Genomic DNA, 19,340 nt, shown 5'->3' on the forward strand with positions numbered 1-19,340 from the left:
TGACTGCATTGTATACTTTTGTTGCGTTTTCAGGTTTACGTGAAACCTGTATTGTTTGACTGTTCGTGCAAAATTTTTTTTACTATTCTCTATTGTAAACCTAATTGCTAAAATCCCCAGGAAGGAGATTGCAGTATAAATAAATAAATAAATAATAAATAAATAAATAAATAACACTTTTTTTAAACACCAATTTTTTTTTAATTGCCTGTGACAGATAACATTGTTCTGCCTCTTCACATGGATCTCTAGAAGAGGAGGAAATTACCTCATTGAAAAATTGCAGCTAACCAGCTGGACAATGAGGAGCTCGCTATTATAAAAATATTGAAGCCAAACAGTAGTGAATTCCAGTCTGGGTAGCAGAAATACTAAGACTAGCACAACTTTTGAGATATTCGTCCTTAACCGTGCTATGAAATACACTGGCATTCCAGTTAACAGTTTCCCCAAAGCTTTCCTCCAGCATTTCGAGACAATCTTAACTAGAATGCCAATGCATTTTTTAAAAGCCAGATGCACATGCAATGTTGTGTTCGTTGAAGGAGAGAAGTGTGATAGTATTACAGCAGCGCACAATGTTTTAAAGGAATGTAAGCATAGTGAGACTGGCCAAATAATAAATTGCTTTGCTTAAATTGAGACAATTTAATTTCATATAGGTGACCTATAAGTGTTGCTTTCATCTTGAATGACAAGAAATTATTGTGTGGAACTTATGCCTGTGCGTTTGCTCAGGAACTGGCATGTCTGCACAGCAATCGCAGCTCTCCTGCAGCAGAATCATTCAGAAAAATCCTCAGTTGCATCGGTCGCTCCCCCTTAAGTCTCCAATAAGTGTTGTGATTCCTTATATTCCAACAAAAATGAATATTCAACAATTTTGAATAGCGAATTCTTGAATCGAATACGAACAGAATAGCAATGAGTATTCAATTCATATTTGAAATTTTTAATGTTCACACACACCTAGTGTTAAATAAAGTACTGCTTTTTTTTTTCTTGTTTCTGCTCTGTACAATGATTTACTTCTGAAGAGAAATGTATGCAGCAATGCAAGGCACAGCACTCACTTTCCACGTGAAGAGTGGAAAGTCCTTGGATGTCAATGAGGTGTCAGTCAGTTCCGACATGAGGCTTGGTGCTCGCTGGCCCATGATGCAGATGGCAGTATACATAGAAGTGACGTCAGCAACGACAATAGGGCTGTCATATGGCACATGGCGACGAATCCATGTCTGGCAGCGCATTTGCTGCTTTGTGGGTGCCACTATCATGTACCTGCCCAGACAAGGACACACACAAAAATCAAATTTTGCACATTGCGCTGTAGAATAAATTACATGGGAGAAAGTGGCATACTTGGGCTGACAAAAAAAAAAAAGAAAAAAGAAGAACAGCAAATCACGCATGCAAGTTTTACACTGCATGAAGGCACTACAGAAACTATTGATGGACGAAGAGACCAATTAAGCTTTTAAAGGCATTGATACAATGAAAGGATACTGAAGTCCAACAGCTAGAATGTAATGTAATCTGCATTCTAATCGTCCACCTTTGACTAAGATCACTTGTTTTAGCAGTGTCTTGCAATACTTGAGGTGTATCATGATAGACTACCAATATGGTGTAATAAACATACCTAAGTAGTAAACTGTGCTATTTTTTTTTTCATATTTCTCCGGTGACTTTGACATGTCAAGAAGCCAATGCAATTTCTCATATAACATAAAGTGATTATATGATTATACAGCTGCTTTATAAGCCTATAGAATTTCGACTCACACACTTACATATTTTAAACAGCAGATGGTGTATTTTCCAAAATATGTAAGGAACCACAGAAAAATTGTCACATGAGGGTTCACTTTTTAATAAAGAACTATATCACTGTCCAATGATTTTGATAAGTACTAAGGTCTAGAGTAAGTACAGATGATTACCAGGAAGAAACACTGCAAAAAGGATAATGTTGATGAATTCAATTCAGGAAACGAATAAGAAAATGAATGCCAGGAGCACTAAGCATAATATCAAAATGCAAAAAAAATTCTATAGCACCTAGTGCAAGTTATTTCGTGTGCAAGTTGAAAGTGCACCAAATGTTGCATTTATTTCTGCAATAAATAACACTGGCACAAGCTACTTTTTCAGCTACTTCAATGCAATGAGGCATCACCTTTCAGACCACATATTCTTTTCCCTTTTAATAAAGCCAGACAACAACATAAAATATAGAACTAAGTTGTAAATTTCAGTATTATGCCAGTTTTAAATAAAGAAAAGAAACGTCCTTCATGTTTTATCTGTCTATTCTGCTAAAACACATACAAATCAACAGCTGGCACCTAAACGAAACAAGTAAGACCGTAAGCAAGGTAAGTGAAACATTAATTGTAAAATGTGCTGGACTGGTTCCCTGCATACTTCTTCGGTACTCTCAGAGCAAAGCCAGTATATATTTACTTTTCATAGTCGCTACATTATATTTATTTATATTATTTCATCAGTGAGCACATGGTGGGCATGGTATGTTGCAAACAGCAGTGCTGGTGGGAACTGGTATGCTGTGCTCAGGTGAAGCAGTTACATCATGGCCTTTTCCATGCTCACGTGCACCTTTCCATACTTGAAAAATTACAATACAAACTACAGTGGTGCTAGCCTAGATGAGCAGATAATCATTTAAGATGAAAGGCCATTTACATGGTTCATGACAGATAGGACAATTTCTGCAAGTTATTTCTAAAACGATGCTTACTGCTACAAGTTAAATGTTGTCAAGCTGTACATAAGTAAAATCAGTGTCACTTAGCCATTCATTTTTGTGTGGCAATGCAATGTGCCTATATGCAAAAAATGAGAATGAGAGATCTTCCTGTAGTGCCATGGCATAGAGGCCCACTGCGAGCATACAGCTGCTGTCCTTGCCTCACCTGATCTGCTGTCCTTGTATCACATGATCATAGCTTGACAGCTACGATCATTCATTGTTGCATGCCTTTAAACAGCTAGAGAATGTCATCTGTTTAGGCAATACAGATTTCCATTCAATCATCGTAAGGAAGTCGATATTTTCTGCTTTTAAACAAAATAATATTTCTTGTTTGCATCCATCACTAATCCCAAAGCAGTCATCGTTCCACTGCAGGTGAGAATAAATTGTGCACTAAATTATAGTAGAAGAGCTAGCTGTGAATGTGCCATATTGAACAATAATATTCTGTACAATATTTCTTGCCTCCACGAGACAGTCAAGGGCACAAACAGAGTAACTTGCAACACCTCCGTTTTTCCACAGTTTGCGTCCAGAGTTTGGGACATGATTTAGCATTTGGTGTGAGTTTTGTACAGTTTGATTCTGAAAAACAATTGTGAACTTATTTACCATGAAGCTCGCAGGTATAGATTAACAAATATGTGTAACCGTTCTCCCCGAATGAGGCCAATTTAGTTGTCACACTATGATAGAGCTCGCTATAAAAGTACAGATTTAGGTGCCCTTACACGGCTTAGCATAAATAACAACACTACAGATTATTGTCTTATCTTGGTGGAATTATCTACGGCCATATGCAACAGCAAGGACAGGACAGAAACGTAACACACTCGCACAGGGTGTTTTGTAGAAATGCATGGGCATAAGTGCTTTTACCATGTTTTTGTATACATCACCCTCAACATTGTAGAAGGCACCTATGCGCACAACACAACAAATAAGGCAAAAGCACACCACACTCATTCTCAATATAAGCTGTCTGCAGAAATGCACCAGCTTGGGCGTGCTTGATATTTTTCGTTGAATACAGCCTACACCATCATACATCAGGCTCTAGTCTGTAGAGCAAGGCCTTTCCATGTGCAACACTCCACAATAGGTGAAAACACATTGCGCTAAATCATTACCCAGGTTATCTGTAAAATTCGGCCAACTTGGGCACGTTTTGTGTTTACTGAGTTTGCAGGACTGTTACAATGTAACAGGCCTACAATGTCAACATGTCACCCCATATTAGCAGAACACAGTATTTATGTGTGTAGCACACTAAAATAGGCGAAAGCACACAGCACTTCAACACTGTTTATACGGTAAGGGCACACGAGGTTGAAGGAAGGCACCGCACGATGGCACCACGAACTAAGGTGGTGGTGTCATCCCTGTTGCCACCACCTAATACTGCTGGCTGCATCTCAGTGGACCAAGCTGGGGTGGGTACGCAATTCAAAACAATTACAATGGAAGAGAAAAGCAATAATATTGACATGCAAGTGCACTACAGAAAAGCAATAGTGATAGCAACAAACATGCTGCACTTCAAGGAGGCAGACAGAAAAGCACAAGGAGCAATAACAACAGAAAAAATAAAGTATCTCACACCAGCGCACTTCAGGAAAACAGTAGTAATGAGATGCAGAAAAGAAAAAAGCATTCGATTTTGAGAAGGCAGTTGTGTGAGACAGTTCTGTTAAGAGTCATGCATGTTGCAGCTTTGCACATGCATGACCCCGCCCCCCCCCCCCCCCTTAAACCCCCCTCCCCCTTAAAAAACATGCACACACACACAAGCAACCGAACATGTGACATTACATATATGCCTCCACTGCAGAGGACATAGCTTCAGCTGAGGATAAATTTATTAAGTCTTTTATAACAGCATTCCACTCAGCTATTGTTCTGGGGAAAAAATTTAGAAGTGATAAGCATTTGTGCTTGTCAGTGGCATCCCAACCGCTTTACTGTTTATATGCATTGTAGGCACATAAAATCATGTTTATTAGTTTGTTGACTATATTAACCATCATGTGCAAATGGTGTAGTTTACACCAAAAATATAGCATTAGGGAGGCCAGATTGTGCTCTTAGATCAGTGACAGAGATAGTCTGTTGTATGTAATATAACTCTATCACTCTTACAACTTTCTATTTGGCACTTGTAGTGTAGGTTGTTTGCTTTCATGTGTGGGCTCCACACAGCAGCATATTCAAGTAGAGGCTTTACAAGTGTTGCTATATATGCTACAAGCTTAATTACCCTGGTGCAATGCTTGAGGCATCATTCTTTAGTCTTGCTAAGACAATGTATTCAATCTGAGCATCCCAGCTTAGCCTACTATGAATAACAATTCCAAGTAATAGAACAAAAATTTTAAAAATATATCAAGAAGAAGATTGTTTTTAAAATAGTATAACAAAGTTAGGAAACAAGTCTGAATATTAATTGAATTTTTGTAACTCAAAATACTAAGCACAGTACTAGAATGTGAAATGCTTAAAAAAATAACAATACGGCATTCAAAAACATAAAAATGTGCAACAACGCTACGCAAGAATAGCTGAAAGAGTTGAGGCTATACTACAAAAGTTGCATTCAGCTCTGAAGTCACTATCACTAAACATATCAGTGCTTCTGGACAATGCTCATTCAGAACATCATGTCCACGTCACAACTGTTCTTCATCAACCCTGCCAGCAGCAGAATAACAGAGCTGACAGGAAGAATGACAGCACCCTCAAGGGTCGGCTTTCTCATGAACATAATAGTACTTGCAAAACTGAACAGCAGATGGCCGGCTATGTAGCCATTGGAACGTAAACAGTAATGGCAGCTCCCCTATCTTGTACTGCATCTGGCCTGTATGCCTTAATAATGCTACAGTGATGCAACATGCTTAGCAATGCATCATGTTTTCTAGCTTTGCTCACCTTCTCTTTTCCTCACATTTTCCCCAGCATCTGTTTTCGTCTTGGCGCTACCTAGCCATGAGTAATAAATTTCCATGCAGTTGAGGCCAAAAAATTAAAGCACTGGCAATTCCCCAATACCTTTTTTGTCTTCACTACCTAGCCGTGAGTACTAAATTTCCATGCAGCCATGCAGTTGACACAAAAAAATAAAAGCACTGGCAATACCGATAAGGACAAAAAGTTGCCTCTTGGGAACAAAACAGAAAATTATGGCACAGAACATGATACCATTGCAGCACAATTTTGCTTGTTTTTGCTCATTCTAAAAAAATTCATATCTTTTACACCCCTGGTGTGCATCTTTTCTTCTACTTTCTCCAGATCATCTGCACTTCCAAAGCTCGATTTCGAAGTTACACTTGGCTGTTAATTCCTTGTCTGTTCCATTTCAGGTTTAGGTTTTGTATATGGAATTCACTGTATAATCAACTATAAACACATGTTCCTGTGATCACTCATAAATTGAGTACTCAAAAGCCCAAAAGAAGAAAGAAAGCACATAACAAAAAAGTTTGTGCATTAAATATTTGAAATTGAGGATGCTGCCAACAACTAACATATCCCTAATTATGACACCATGCACAGAGCTTTTATGCTGGCAAAACAACAAGAACACTGCAAAGTGAACTGCACTTCGAGAAGTTTTTCACATGTGTCAAAAGGTACCTTTTCCAAGGTAATTCTCTAGCTTCAGGTCGAAACAGCTGCTAATTATGGTAACACAGGCCATGCTCAACAGGCTAAGGGTTAGTGGAAAACAGTGTAAAGAGTATGCACAAAGCAGCAGCAGGAAAAAAGAAAAAAAGATAAGCAGACTGCAGCAGTTGCTCTGGCTCTGAGTTTATTTACTGTGACAGCAGTTACTCTCCTGATTTCCCCCAACATCCTCAGCATTGCACAAAAGATCGGCATTCCCGCGTAAACTCCCCTAACTGTATGAGACTACAACAAAATGCGATGAAAATAACAGGACAACAATGATGATAGCAACAGTATAATGATGGTAGCTGAAGAACAATGAGAAATTGACACCGGTGTGACAAAAATGACAGTGGAATGACAATGATGATGACAATGGCAGCATGACAACAACTTGGTTGACTCATATGCAAGACTGCAAAGAGCCATCTTGAATGAGCGGAAGAGCCACGAGAGAAACACTGAGAATGACTACTCTACTGAAAGCCATGCTGTGAGCAAACGCTGCATCGTGCACCAGCTGCTTCCAAAATACATGGGTAGATGCCACCACATTTAGAGCCTACGTCACACATGCTAAGCCCTGCATGAACTGCCAGGCAAGGGAGACACACAATTGCTCGTTAATTATTGAGTCTCCAAACTGCACATTGCTGCAGAGGAATGACTTTGATCCCCCGTGGAGAAGGGGGCAAGATTTTGTTTTCATACACCACAAGGTGAGGTTGAGTCGGTGGCATGATGACAACACAACAGCAACATGGTAATGACAATCGAGGTGGCGTCATGACGACGACAGTGTAACAAAACCGACAGTGGGAGGATGGACGAATGGATGGACACAGTTTCAAGCTCCTAACTGCTGTCACAGTAAAAGTAGAAACTTCACCGCAACTAGTTGTGACAAAAAATGTTGGTTGGTGAGAAAGCACATAACACATGCTACGACCACAATAAAAATGCACATGCCGGCAGGCTTCTACTCTGATGCTATACTGCTTTACGGTGTACAAGCCATATCATCATTAGCATGTCACTGTCTGTCAGCACCTTGAAAGGCATGACATAAATTTAGAAAATGGGTTTCCAAATAAAAAGACAAACCTGTTTTTCTCGAGCCTGACAAGGCTGCAGTCATTTTCATAGCCGCCCCAATGGTTTTGCATACCAGTGTTAACAATGCTTCCCACGGGGATATCAATATCATTTGAACACAAGTACTGCAGCAGATCAACCACCTCACTACCAGGAGACTGTACAAAGGAAAAGTGGTCAATATGGTTATAACAAGTTGACATGTGAAAGAATGCAATTCATCAGCAGATGTTTAAACACCTTCTACATTAGTTTCAAAAAATTCACGCTAAATTTGCAAGAACAGTAATATCCAGTTCATTGCAGCCTAAAAAATGACCAGAAACACAATTCCATAAGCAAGGCCTCTGTGTGAGATCATACTATCATCTAACCATGAAACTGCAATGTGCTGGGGCTTTCTATGACGGCCATACACTGGCTTCAATGAAATGCTGCTGAAGCCAAATTGAATTGGTGTTGAACTATAGAGCGATCAAAATTTCCCCAATGACATTTGAAGTAAATGATAAAGAGAACATAAAAAAATTTCACTAGAAAAATTATGAAGAGAACAGCCAATATACCCCACTGACTTTACCACCATTTTTAAAGGAGGTAGAAAAAAACAAATATCCTAAATATGTGCTGCTTTCATGCAATGGTTTGGTGTTGCAGTAGCAAATCAATAAATTGAACTTGGCTTTCTCTAGCTCCCACAAGTTGTAGAAGTGTTAAAGTACTAATTCGGAAATTTTCTCTTGTTATTTTTGTTTTATAGGTAGCTGTCGACTCCATAATAACAGAATAAAGTCTAAATTTCTCGAGTGCAGCGGAAATCATCATGTATACTTTTAATTTGACCATTTCAAAATGCACATCAAGTACAGTGTAGCTTGAGATATAAAGGAGCGGGCAGGCTACATCACAGACCGTGGTCACATGGTATCACGGACCACTCACACATGCGTTACTCAGCCCAGTGCAGTGGTTGAAGGCAACACAATGACCATGCTGCCGAAAACTGCCCACATGCCACCAAATTGGTCATTCCGTTCTCTTTCATTCTGTACTTCTCTGCCTTTGACATTGGTTAAGCCTGGTCCTTGGCTGTCACCCCTCTGAGAATGCAGGGGTCCCTCTCAACTTCTCTGCCCTCTTATCCTGTGGAGTGCTCAGCGCACTCAGTCTTCAGCAGCACGGTTACAGTGTGAGTACAGGCATCAAAGGTGGGTGGCACCACACCCATCTTTGCTCACTTAAGTAACCACCACCTCTAGTTTTCATGATGTAACCATTCTCCTGCTTCATGCGTGAAGCCATGCTATGGTGCACATGTTGAGCTGGTCGCATTAAAAGTGGATTTAACTAATAATTTATAGCGTGTTTTTAGAAATTGAGGCTTTATACCATAATTATACAGTTAACAGATACCTAATTAGCAGAAAGAGTGAGACACAAGGTTTTCATATCAGTGCTCTATTTGAGCACAAAACAATTCAGAGGTAAATGTCACCGAAAATTCTTCAATCCTCTGTCATTTTCCAAGGGTTTAGGAATGGAAGGCTAAGTAAAAGGCAAGATATTGTTTCTTGTTTCTATTGTAAGTTAAACAAAATAACATGCAGTTCAAGCCGAGTTTAAGCTGCAGTCCTGATTACGGCTTACTTATGCTAGAGAACTTTACAGGGCAACTATAATACAATTACATTAGCCTAAACCTACTGTAACACCTACTCTGCTGTTTGATCCTAGTGCAAATGCAAGCAAAGCACCAATCATTTTAAACATAGCAAGGCGGTACTCTACCTAACCGTTGACATTCCACAAAACTCTCCTGCCTGAATAAATACTAGTGATTACCCGTAAGCCTAACACTTCTGTAAGACAAGAGACTCGCCATATGGCACACATACCCAAACTTCCAGTTTGGTGAAAGAGGAATAGTCAAGAAGAGCCACCCTCTCTCTGCAGGCTTCATACTCAGATTTCACTGCATCAAACCATGGCGGCTTTCCATACACATCCACATTAGCTGAAGGCAGGTCCGTCCCTACGGCAGTGTACAAGTGCAATAACCAAGCTAAAGAGGAGTTATGTTCACACACTTTATGTAGTAAGAAAATTTTTAAAAAGACATCCCGGAAGTATTTAGAATACAGCTTCTTCAAACTGCTGAAGTCTCTATAGGAAAAGCTCTTGATACACTTAAGATTTCATTTTTGCTCCTAACTGCTATTTTGGCCTCAAGCAAAACTAATATGCTAAAATAAATACCATTAGGCCACAAAGTCATCTTTTCAACATGAAAAGCCTTTCATGCAAAATATGCTGTAAACAGAAGCATGGTTAACAGTTAATTCCTTTATACATACATAAATTTCATTCACGATGCCTACGATGTAAAGTGTAACTAAAGTTAATCGACACGAGAAAATATTGGCTAGCTAAGAAGTAGACTAAGACGAAGTGCGACACTCACAACCAAAGTTCATTGGAAGAAAAGAACACTTAAGTATGCATTAAATTATGTATGGGATTTTACGTGCCGAAAACCACCATACAATTATGAGGCACGCCGTAGTGGGGGCCTCCGGATTAATTTGGACCACCTGGGGTTCTTTAACGTGCACGTAAGTCTAAGTACACGGGTGTTTTCTGCATTTTGCCCCCTTCGAAATGCAGCCGCCGTGGCCGGGATTCGATCCCGCGACCTCGTGCTTAGTAGCTTAACACCATAACCACTGAGCAACCACGGTGGGCTCTTAAGTATGCATGCAAGAAATTATAAGTATAGATACAAGAGAAACAATGATAACACTACCATGTGGCGTCTACGAAGGTGATTGTGAGACATTAAAAAAAGAATTTGTAAGGAAAGAACAGGTGGTGTATGCAAGAATTTATGCGGTGAAAATTAAGTGCTTGATCTGAGTACGATTTTTTTTTTAAGTACTTAAACACAAGAGGTGGTTGAGTAGCATAAAGAAAAGAAAGAAAGAAAGAAGCAAATTGCCCACACATGTGTCACAGCTAGAATGAGTAAAGTACAATTCTGATTACTTGCTCACACCTAGTACAGCACTACACCACATGTGGGTGTCAACTACTCTTTGAAAACATGTGTGTACTCTACTACAGTATTACCATCATGACACAAGCACAAGAGAGATCACAGAAGCGTACTTCATCCATTCTTGTCATGACACGCATGTGAGTAAGGCTTTGCTGTCATTGTACCAAGATAAAATTGCCTTCACATATGCCACATGGTAGTGTTAGAACTGTTTCTCTTATGTGTACTTACTCGGCAGTAAGCTTTAGTTGTGAGTGTAGCACTTGGTCGGTATCGTACCTCATTATGTGACCCATCTTTTGTGCTACAGTACATCAATGGCCATGCTTGACCGTTAACTTGCTCAATCTTAAGGCATGGTGACTCAGACTTTTTCATTCCAGACTGAGAGTCATTAATGTAAAATCTGTCAAACCCTGTGAGGTTCATCTTAGTTTAAAGGAAATGTACAATATTAACTTGGGACAACATCACCATGTGGTAATAAACCAGGGTGCAGATGCTAGGGCTAATATGTTTTGTCTAAGACAAGACTTAATATTAGTGATGACTTGTGTAGAATTTGTAATATACATACATGGACACCACATTTCTGGCAAAGGTTTGACTGCTCACCTGTCAGGATATTATGATCACTGGATGTGTAATAATGGGGCCTCTCGTAACCCATTGTTTGTCCAAAAACAGCTCCAGCCAGTTTGAGACGAGGATATATGGGCGACATCCGCAGCTCTCGACCAGTTTGAAATTCCACAAAGGGATAACATAACTTGTAATGCATGCCTGCACAGATATAATAAACGGCAAGGAACTTTAAACATTCACCAGCTGTTTGAAAGCATATGTTGAGGCCAATTGAAACAAAAAACAAAATGAGGACAAGACAAAGCAGGTACGACTGCCAATCATTTTGCTAGACTATTGTACAAGAGAGCAAATTATTTGCATAGATGAGTGAGTGACAAGTCATGCATTCTGTTTGGTATGAATAACCTATCTATGGGTAAGTGGTTGTGAGTCATTAAAAAAGAATTTGTAGGGAAAGAACAGGTGGTTTATATAGTAAAAGGCAAGAATTTATGTGGTGAAGAATAAGTGCTTGATCTGAGTACGATTTTCTTTAAAGTACTTAAGCACCACAGGTGGTTGAGTAGCATAAAGAAAAGAAAGAAAGAAGCAAGCTACCCAGTGTTACAAAGATTCCACATTCTTGACTAAGTAGTTCTCATACTGACCCAGTAGCGCACCCAGGATCTCTGCCAGGGGGGGGTTGACAGTTTGCCAATACCATCTAAACAGCACTAATTTCGATTTCTTCACGGGAAATTGTAAAAAAATGCGCTTTTTGCGAGTGTGCAGATGATTTCGCGCCTTACATCTTAGTTGCAGCACTCAAATGCGTAAGGAAAGAAAAGGGGTTAAACAAAAGGGGGGGGGGGGGGGTTAAGTCGGCCTCAGGGGGGGGTTACAACCCCCGAATCCCCCCCCGTCGGTGCGCCACTGTACTGACCCCAACCAGTGAAAGCACACATTTGACTTATGTCAATTTGACCTAAACAGGGCCACAAAACCTGGAAAAATAATCTACCTTATCAACCCCCCCCCCCCCCCCCCAAAAAAAAAGGAAGAAAAAGGAGGCTGAACCTTTCGTCCCTTCATTTAGCAAATTAAATTGCAATTTATAATTGCTCTTTGCCTTCAAAAACACTTGGGATCATCCTCAATATCATAACTTCATTTTTGTGTCCAAAAACACCTGTAGAGTTAACATTATTGAAGCAGATTCATAGCACACACAAAATGGAGAAGCCAAGTAAAAACATGTAATTTAAATGGACACTAAAGAGAAACACTAAATAAGTTTAGACAAACAAACTTTTCTTCCAGAACTTTATTTTAGCTAATTTCGCAGTATAGTAGATTGATTACTAGAAGAAAAATTATGATCAATGTTCCACATTTTGAACTTCGCACCAAAACCACAGTGCCAGTATGTAAGCGTGACGTCATGCATTTCAAAGTGTTTTCTCATATTTGGGCCATTGTAGCTTAGTAAGAATACTTGAAACTTGCTAAGTTCAGTCTTTGGCTTAATTAGAACATGATGAAGTCCATTTTTACCAACAAATATTTAACTAGAACCGAGTAGATGTCGTAAATATCCATGACTTCATAGCCATGTGAAGTGTCGCCAGCAGTCTTTCGTTCTAGCGTTTCTTCTGGCTTCCAAAACCTCTTCTAATGATAAGAGTGGCTTTTTTTTCGTATTGAAGAAGGGTAATGTACTAATACAGCTCAAATTATTTTTCTCTTTAGTGTCCCTTTAAGCTATTTAGCACAAAAGTATACACTGCAAATGAATTGGTGTGATGTAAAAAAAAAAAAACTTTCATGTAGTGCGCATTAAGTTGCTAGGTGTTCTTACAAGCACCTGGTGTACAGTGAGAGCTCCATTAAGAAATCAGCGCCAGCAGCAAATGTTGCAGTTTTGGACAAGGTCAGAATTCATTGAACAGGTGATTTCTTCACATGCTTATAGCGGGCACAAAGGTTCAAGCAATGTGCGAATTTCTCTGAACAAGGCAACTAGCAGCTCTTAGTGCAAGGTCAGATACACCTACTTTTCTCCAAATAGCCTGAAAGGAAAACCACATCTTGACATTGTCTGCAGGTATTCACTGTAGGATCTTAACCCATATTTGTAGTCAAAATAAACCTTATGCTAATTATCCATAGAAGACACAACAGCATGACTTCAATTTGTTTGTCACTCACTGTTAGCTAAATTGTTTTATATAGTAGAAGGGCACTCAATATGTGGCCTGATCAGAAAGGAAAATAGTAGGACAGCAGCTTCACACATTCAGCGAACAGTGTAGACCGCTTATAACATAAGTCGCCGGAGTCGCGAATATCCGCACTATAAGCGGTACTGCACTATAACCAAAACAACTATTTTACTGCGATAATGAACACTCCAGGCGCATTTCTGCCATTGCTGTCACCGTGCTCTAGGTTTCTTATTCGCTTACTAAATAAATTAACAAGCACGGTGTCATGCACGCACAAGTAAACATCAACACATCTCGCTTGTTGACCGTGGAAACGAACTGTCAAAATGCTCGAGTGACGAAGCGCGGTGAGCGAATTGACCTTCGTGCTATCATGCCTCTCGCTTCAACGCAACCTATAAGCAGCGAAAACACGGCGTGCGGCGGACTTTCCCCGTCGCAGATTGCTTTCAAGATAGGGCCAAGGCGATCGTATCGCCGAAGTCGTCGTCACAGATTACGTCCTGCTTCGGTCTACTGAAACCGTTCCGCATTGCTTTGCAGGCGAAAATCCTCTTCTTCTGTTTGCGCCAGTCCCGAACGCAAGTTTCGGATTCTCCAAACGCCCGTGATGCGGCCCGATTTCCAACCGTCTCCGCACACAGGATCACTTTCCTTTTAAATGCGGCATCATGATTAACTCGGTACTTCATGCTGATAGAGCAGACGCAGAGACAGACAGGTAGACTATTGCCTAAGCACGTGTACTGCAGCACATGGAGGAAGCTACAGTAGCTAGGCTCGACGCGCGTGCGAGGTGGCCATTTTGAAATGCCGACGGCTAAATGGTAACGCAGATTTAGGGTCGTACTCGATTCTAACGCGCATGCAATTTTTGGACCTGTTTTATTGGGAAAAAAGTGCGCATTAGATTCGAGTAAATACGGTATTTGTGGCTTGAGGGGAGTATTTGCCGTCTAGGTTGACTGCTAAACTTCCAGGCAGCCACACTGTAACAGGTATTTCGTGTCCCACAACTGCATTATAAGCCATACGCGTATACATAGAGTGCTATGGGAAAATTAACGGGAGTCTGAAAAGACCGTATTACATCCGGTCCTGCACTATAAGCGGTTACGTTATAAGTGGTCTATACTGTACTATGTTAAACGTGATACAGTATTCATCAAATTAAAACTAGCACTACAGATAGAGGCTGCATGGTGTCTGAAGGTAAATGACAGTCAACAGTACAACTAAATCCACGACATCTTTAACTCTAGAAATATTTCAGCACGAAGCTAAGGACCTAATGCTGTTCTTAACATTATGGCATAAGTATTATGACTGTTTATCTGCATATTCATTGACAAGCAGTTGTTACTGCACTAGGTAGCACACTAAGCAGCTTGTTGATGTATTTAAACTCTTCCTCAGCATTGGTCTCATACCATGTTGAGTACCACTTTAACTGCAATTGAAAACATGTACCAGATATATTTTGATAGAATCCTTGTGGCTCTTGTTGCTCTCATTGCAGAACACACTGCTTCGCAGGTGTACACCCTGTCACTGCTTGTCATGAGACCAAGTTTTTCATTTCACTGCTGAGACTTGACTCCTGAGTGTGTGTTGAAAATCAGCACTTTTGGTGGGAGATAACACTTTTTCAGTAGCATGAGTGTCTCCAGGTACCATCAGACAAAATCCCCGCTGTTCCTACCCCACTTCTGTTAATTCTCTTGCCTGCTAACTCTCTTCGTCTATATCTCTGAGCCAACCTTTATGTCCCCATAAAGCACTGTTGCCCGTGGGGATGCTGTGCTCAGGCATGCTCTTTCTCCTTCTTTTTTCTCCATCTTTGCCTGCGGAGGATTAAGTGAAAGGCCAGGTTCTCAATAGGCACAAATTTTTTTTTTAACCTGCTATTTTACTCTTTATCTTGACAATAAAATTTGCATTCAACATCCTGGTGGTCATTCCAACATAACTTTTTCATTGCCAAGGCCAGCACAGATATGTGCATACACGAGCAGATGTCAATCAGCAAACACATTATTTTTAGGATTGAAATAACAGTAGACCAGATGCATAGTCATTGTTACTGGATAATACCTTCTGACTGGATTGAATTAAGCAATGAATTAAATTCATCAGGAACAAATAAATTGGAGGAAGCTCACTGTGTTTGATTTCATGGTACGTAACTGTGGCATACGCCATTTTATGCCTATATCATTTGGTTTACATTTGAGGAGGCCAAACGAGCAGTTAGCTGACACCACTGTGGGACTCGTGTGTCAGTTTGGGACTGATTTTCTGGTATGAAAGGATGTTGAAATTCAGGAATCACACTAAGTAAAAGATGTCAACACTGTTTTAAACCTGCCAGCGTCATTAACCATGTTGAACACCAGTTGCTAACAATGTTAGAGTCAGATCATATTAAGCTGTAGAGCAAAAAAGATGGAGCTCAAGCAGAAGACTGGAGATGCACACAAGCACTACACTTACAGATGAATTTTTATCAGGAAAGATAAGCTGGAACAAAAACTAGAAAGCACAGGTGTGTGCTTAGTACACAGAACCAAGCATAGCAAGCATGACAAAATTAGGCTATCTCCATATCTCCACAAAATCAAAACAACAAGCACAATGCCACTGCAGTTGAGATACAAAATCTCAGCCTGGTTTAAGTGCACAGAAGGCTGGCTCACACACGTGTCCACTCATATATGTATAAAATAGGCCTCTACTACTTGCCTCACCTAAACATTGCTATGTCGATATAACACTGGTGTTGTTCAAAAGCAGCTCATCGCCACACGTCCTACAATGCTGAATAAGCTGAAAACATTGAGTCTTTTTTTTTAGATGGAATGTTACTGTATATTATGCAATCATCACAAAAAGGCTCATCCAGGAGGTTGGTTAGTATGTTAATAATGTGAAGTTGAGAGAGTAACAAATGAAATATGACTACCCTGTGACACATCGACCAATACAAGAGAAGGGTTAAGGTTATTACCAGAACACTAGTAAATTTAAGATGACATGAAATCTTTAATCCATGCAAGGAGGTTTGCGTGAATCAAAGAAAGGATAACTAGACACGGGAAACAGAGACTGCGAGCAATAAAAAAATTCTGAGAAGTTTGAGAAACTTCAAAAAACTGCCAACTTGAATTTGAGCACCTTCGAATGAGTGCATGTCATGCAAAAAGCTGGTGAGCAATGTTTTGCATAAATCCGTAATCCTAACGAAAACTACGCCGGTATTTAAGCCATTCACTTTCACAGCAGACGATTCACCAGCCGCGACAGCCAAAGCCAAAGTCGGAGTGACCGACGATTTGCCGGCTGCTCAAAGAACGGCTGTTTCTGGCTATTTTTTACAGGTGGCGGCACATTGTAGCATATTTTCTAGTTGTTTAGGGTTTCGCACACTAGATGGGCATATTTGTCTACACTTTCAGCAGAAATGGTTTGTAAAGCAATGGAAAGCTACCTGCTCCCCAGACACCGCTCTGTTGTAGCCGTTGCAACCACAGCACCAGGCTAGAAAAAAGCATACAGGCTTCTGTGTGGGCTCATTTTTTTATAGTACATAGCACTGAAAACTGCGAAGCAGAACCATTCGATGCTGCGCTTAGTTTTCAAGGACCACTTTCAAACATCCAAGAGGGGTTCTGAGTGCAAAAAACACGAAAGTGCACTCTGCGTTCCTGCACGCTTTAAACTTTGTTTATGTTCATTTTCTAGTTTCTTTACTGTACCTGATACAGAAGCCATTTGTGCACAAAATAAATCAGACATTTTGTAAATGCGATATCTGTAGCATATATTACAGCAATATTCAATGCAGAACACGCTCAATGAAGCAGGAAAATATGCCGCGGAACACCAGGTGCGGCGGAGTGCCGAACAGGCAGTAGCAAAGTGGTTAAACATGGTGCTATGCTCTTTCATGCCATTGACGATGCTTCCTAATCTGCCAACAACCTCCATGTGCTTTTGAACTGAAATTCAAGACCATACACAGCCGTCTCAATTTATACATCTTATAATCAAACAGTTGTTGCCAAGAGCAGCACAGTGGTTAAAGAAGTCCATAAATTAATACTCTTGCCAGAAGACCATGAGTATTTTGTTTCCAAACTGCTACCAACCAGATATAGATATACCCACATGATGTCATATTCTAGAGTAAATCACAGCAAGAAATTATAAGTTCTCCAGCAAAAATTACAAAAGTTCTTGCTTAAGATATGTTGCCAAAACAAATTTGCCCATTCTTCATGACAATTAATGAATCACCAGATTTTTCTTATATTGTGTGAAGTACTTATTAAGCGTGCTTCCAGATAAAAGGAAACACCTACATAATTTTACCAAACACGCAAACGGATCTTTTCTTTGCCATTTATATTTGAAAAACAAAAAAAAAAGACAGCAATGCAAAAAAAATAAAGAAACAGTACAAAAGACCTCGATTAAACGAACAACAAACCTGGTGCCTCAGTCATGCGATCTCGAAGAAAATGAGCATTGTTATGGATCCCGATGAACCTCCGTATGTCAATGTCCCACAGGTCAAGCTTCGGCTCTCCTTTTGCAATCCATTCAGCTGTGACTTTCCCCAAGCCACCAGCAGCCTCAATGCCAACAGACTTCATTCCAGAAGCCACAAAATAGTTCTTTGCCTAAAAGCAAGCACAAAAAGTATTGATAACTAGCATTCACACAAGTACAACTAAGATCTTGACAATGCAGGCTACACATACAAAAGGCTTTTTGCATCTAATGTAACTGAACAAGTAACTCTGGCTACCCTTCCCCCCATCATCTCAGCACAGAGATTGAACAGAAGGCTCCTGTTTAGCAGACCTAGCTTAGTTCCACACTAAAGGGCACTGTGGTCATTCCAACATAACTAATACATCCTAATACATTAGGATGTATTAGTAAATTACACACCTGCAATAGCAAAACTGCCACTTGTACCACGGCTTGGAAAGTCAGAAAAGTAGCAAAATCAAATGATGGGTGGTGACACTGTGAAGGTCCCGCACCAGCTTGCAGGGCTGTCAAGGATTTCGACAGCATCTACTACTTGGATCTATTTTACTGTGTAGCAGTAAAGAAATATTACTATTCCATCTAAAGGAACCAAATACTCAACCTAGCAAGTTTCAAGGTTTTCCATACCAGAACACCCTAAAAATTAGAAAATATGTTAAAATCAGTGGCATCACAATGACTTACAGGAGCTGAGGTTTGGCCTCGAAATTCAATAGAAGGAAGTTTGGTCTTCAGTCGTTCCGGTGATAATCAACTTTCTTCCACCAAAATGAATGAAAACTGGGTTTTGAAAGAATACCAGTTTAACCTGACTTAGGGTTTCTCTTTAGTGTCTCTTCAGGCAGAACTTGTGATATATGTTTAGATTCAAAATCTTTATTTCAAGAAAAATCTGTTATAAGCACATCAAAAAAAAAAAAAAAATGGAAGCAGGAGGAGGTCTCATGGTTTTAGAACTGCACGTGGGACTTCCTGTGAAGTACAGTAACAAAAATAAGTAAATATTGCTTGCATTATCAGATAAGAAACAAGCTGCCAAAACAAACACACGAACTGAATACATACATTGAGTGTTACATAAATAGGAGTGCCAGGTATACACAACTCTGCCAACTATAGAACCATTGGCTCATTCGTGCTTTTATTTCACACACAGCATTTAGCAGTGGGCTCAGTTTAGTATTACCGCATTTGCATGAATTACTTGCCTCACATGAACAATAAATCCATAGTGTGGATCGTTTATGGTGACACCACTCAAGAAATGTTGATTTCCCTACAATGCAACGGTGATGCCCCATCTGTCACTACTACAGCATAACACGCCATCCACGATGTTTCACCACAATGATGAAAGATGGTGCCACCATGGCACTTCGGTGCAAAATTTGAG

At 40.0% G+C, this 19,340-nt stretch overlaps 1 protein-coding gene across 1 annotated transcript in view; it reads right to left on the reverse strand.

Annotated features, from left to right (window-relative positions):
• LOC119436057 (pyruvate dehydrogenase phosphatase regulatory subunit, mitochondrial-like) overlaps nucleotides 1-19,340 on the reverse strand; it is an 86,173-nt gene that overhangs the window by 24,471 nt on the left and 42,362 nt on the right. Inside the window, exons 11-15 of the mRNA XM_037702800.2 lie at nucleotides 17,877-18,069; nucleotides 11,211-11,378; nucleotides 9,436-9,572; nucleotides 7,550-7,698; nucleotides 1,074-1,281 (exon numbers count right to left, since the gene is read on the reverse strand). Coding sequence (XP_037558728.1) covers nucleotides 1,074-1,281; nucleotides 7,550-7,698; nucleotides 9,436-9,572; nucleotides 11,211-11,378; nucleotides 17,877-18,069 — 855 coding nt within the window. The remainder of the gene's footprint in view (nucleotides 1-1,073; nucleotides 1,282-7,549; nucleotides 7,699-9,435; nucleotides 9,573-11,210; nucleotides 11,379-17,876; nucleotides 18,070-19,340) is intronic.

This window comes from Dermacentor silvarum, chromosome 1 (genome assembly GCF_013339745.2).
Source record: "Dermacentor silvarum isolate Dsil-2018 chromosome 1, BIME_Dsil_1.4, whole genome shotgun sequence".
NCBI classification, from domain to species: Eukaryota; Metazoa; Arthropoda; class Arachnida; order Ixodida; family Ixodidae; genus Dermacentor; species Dermacentor silvarum.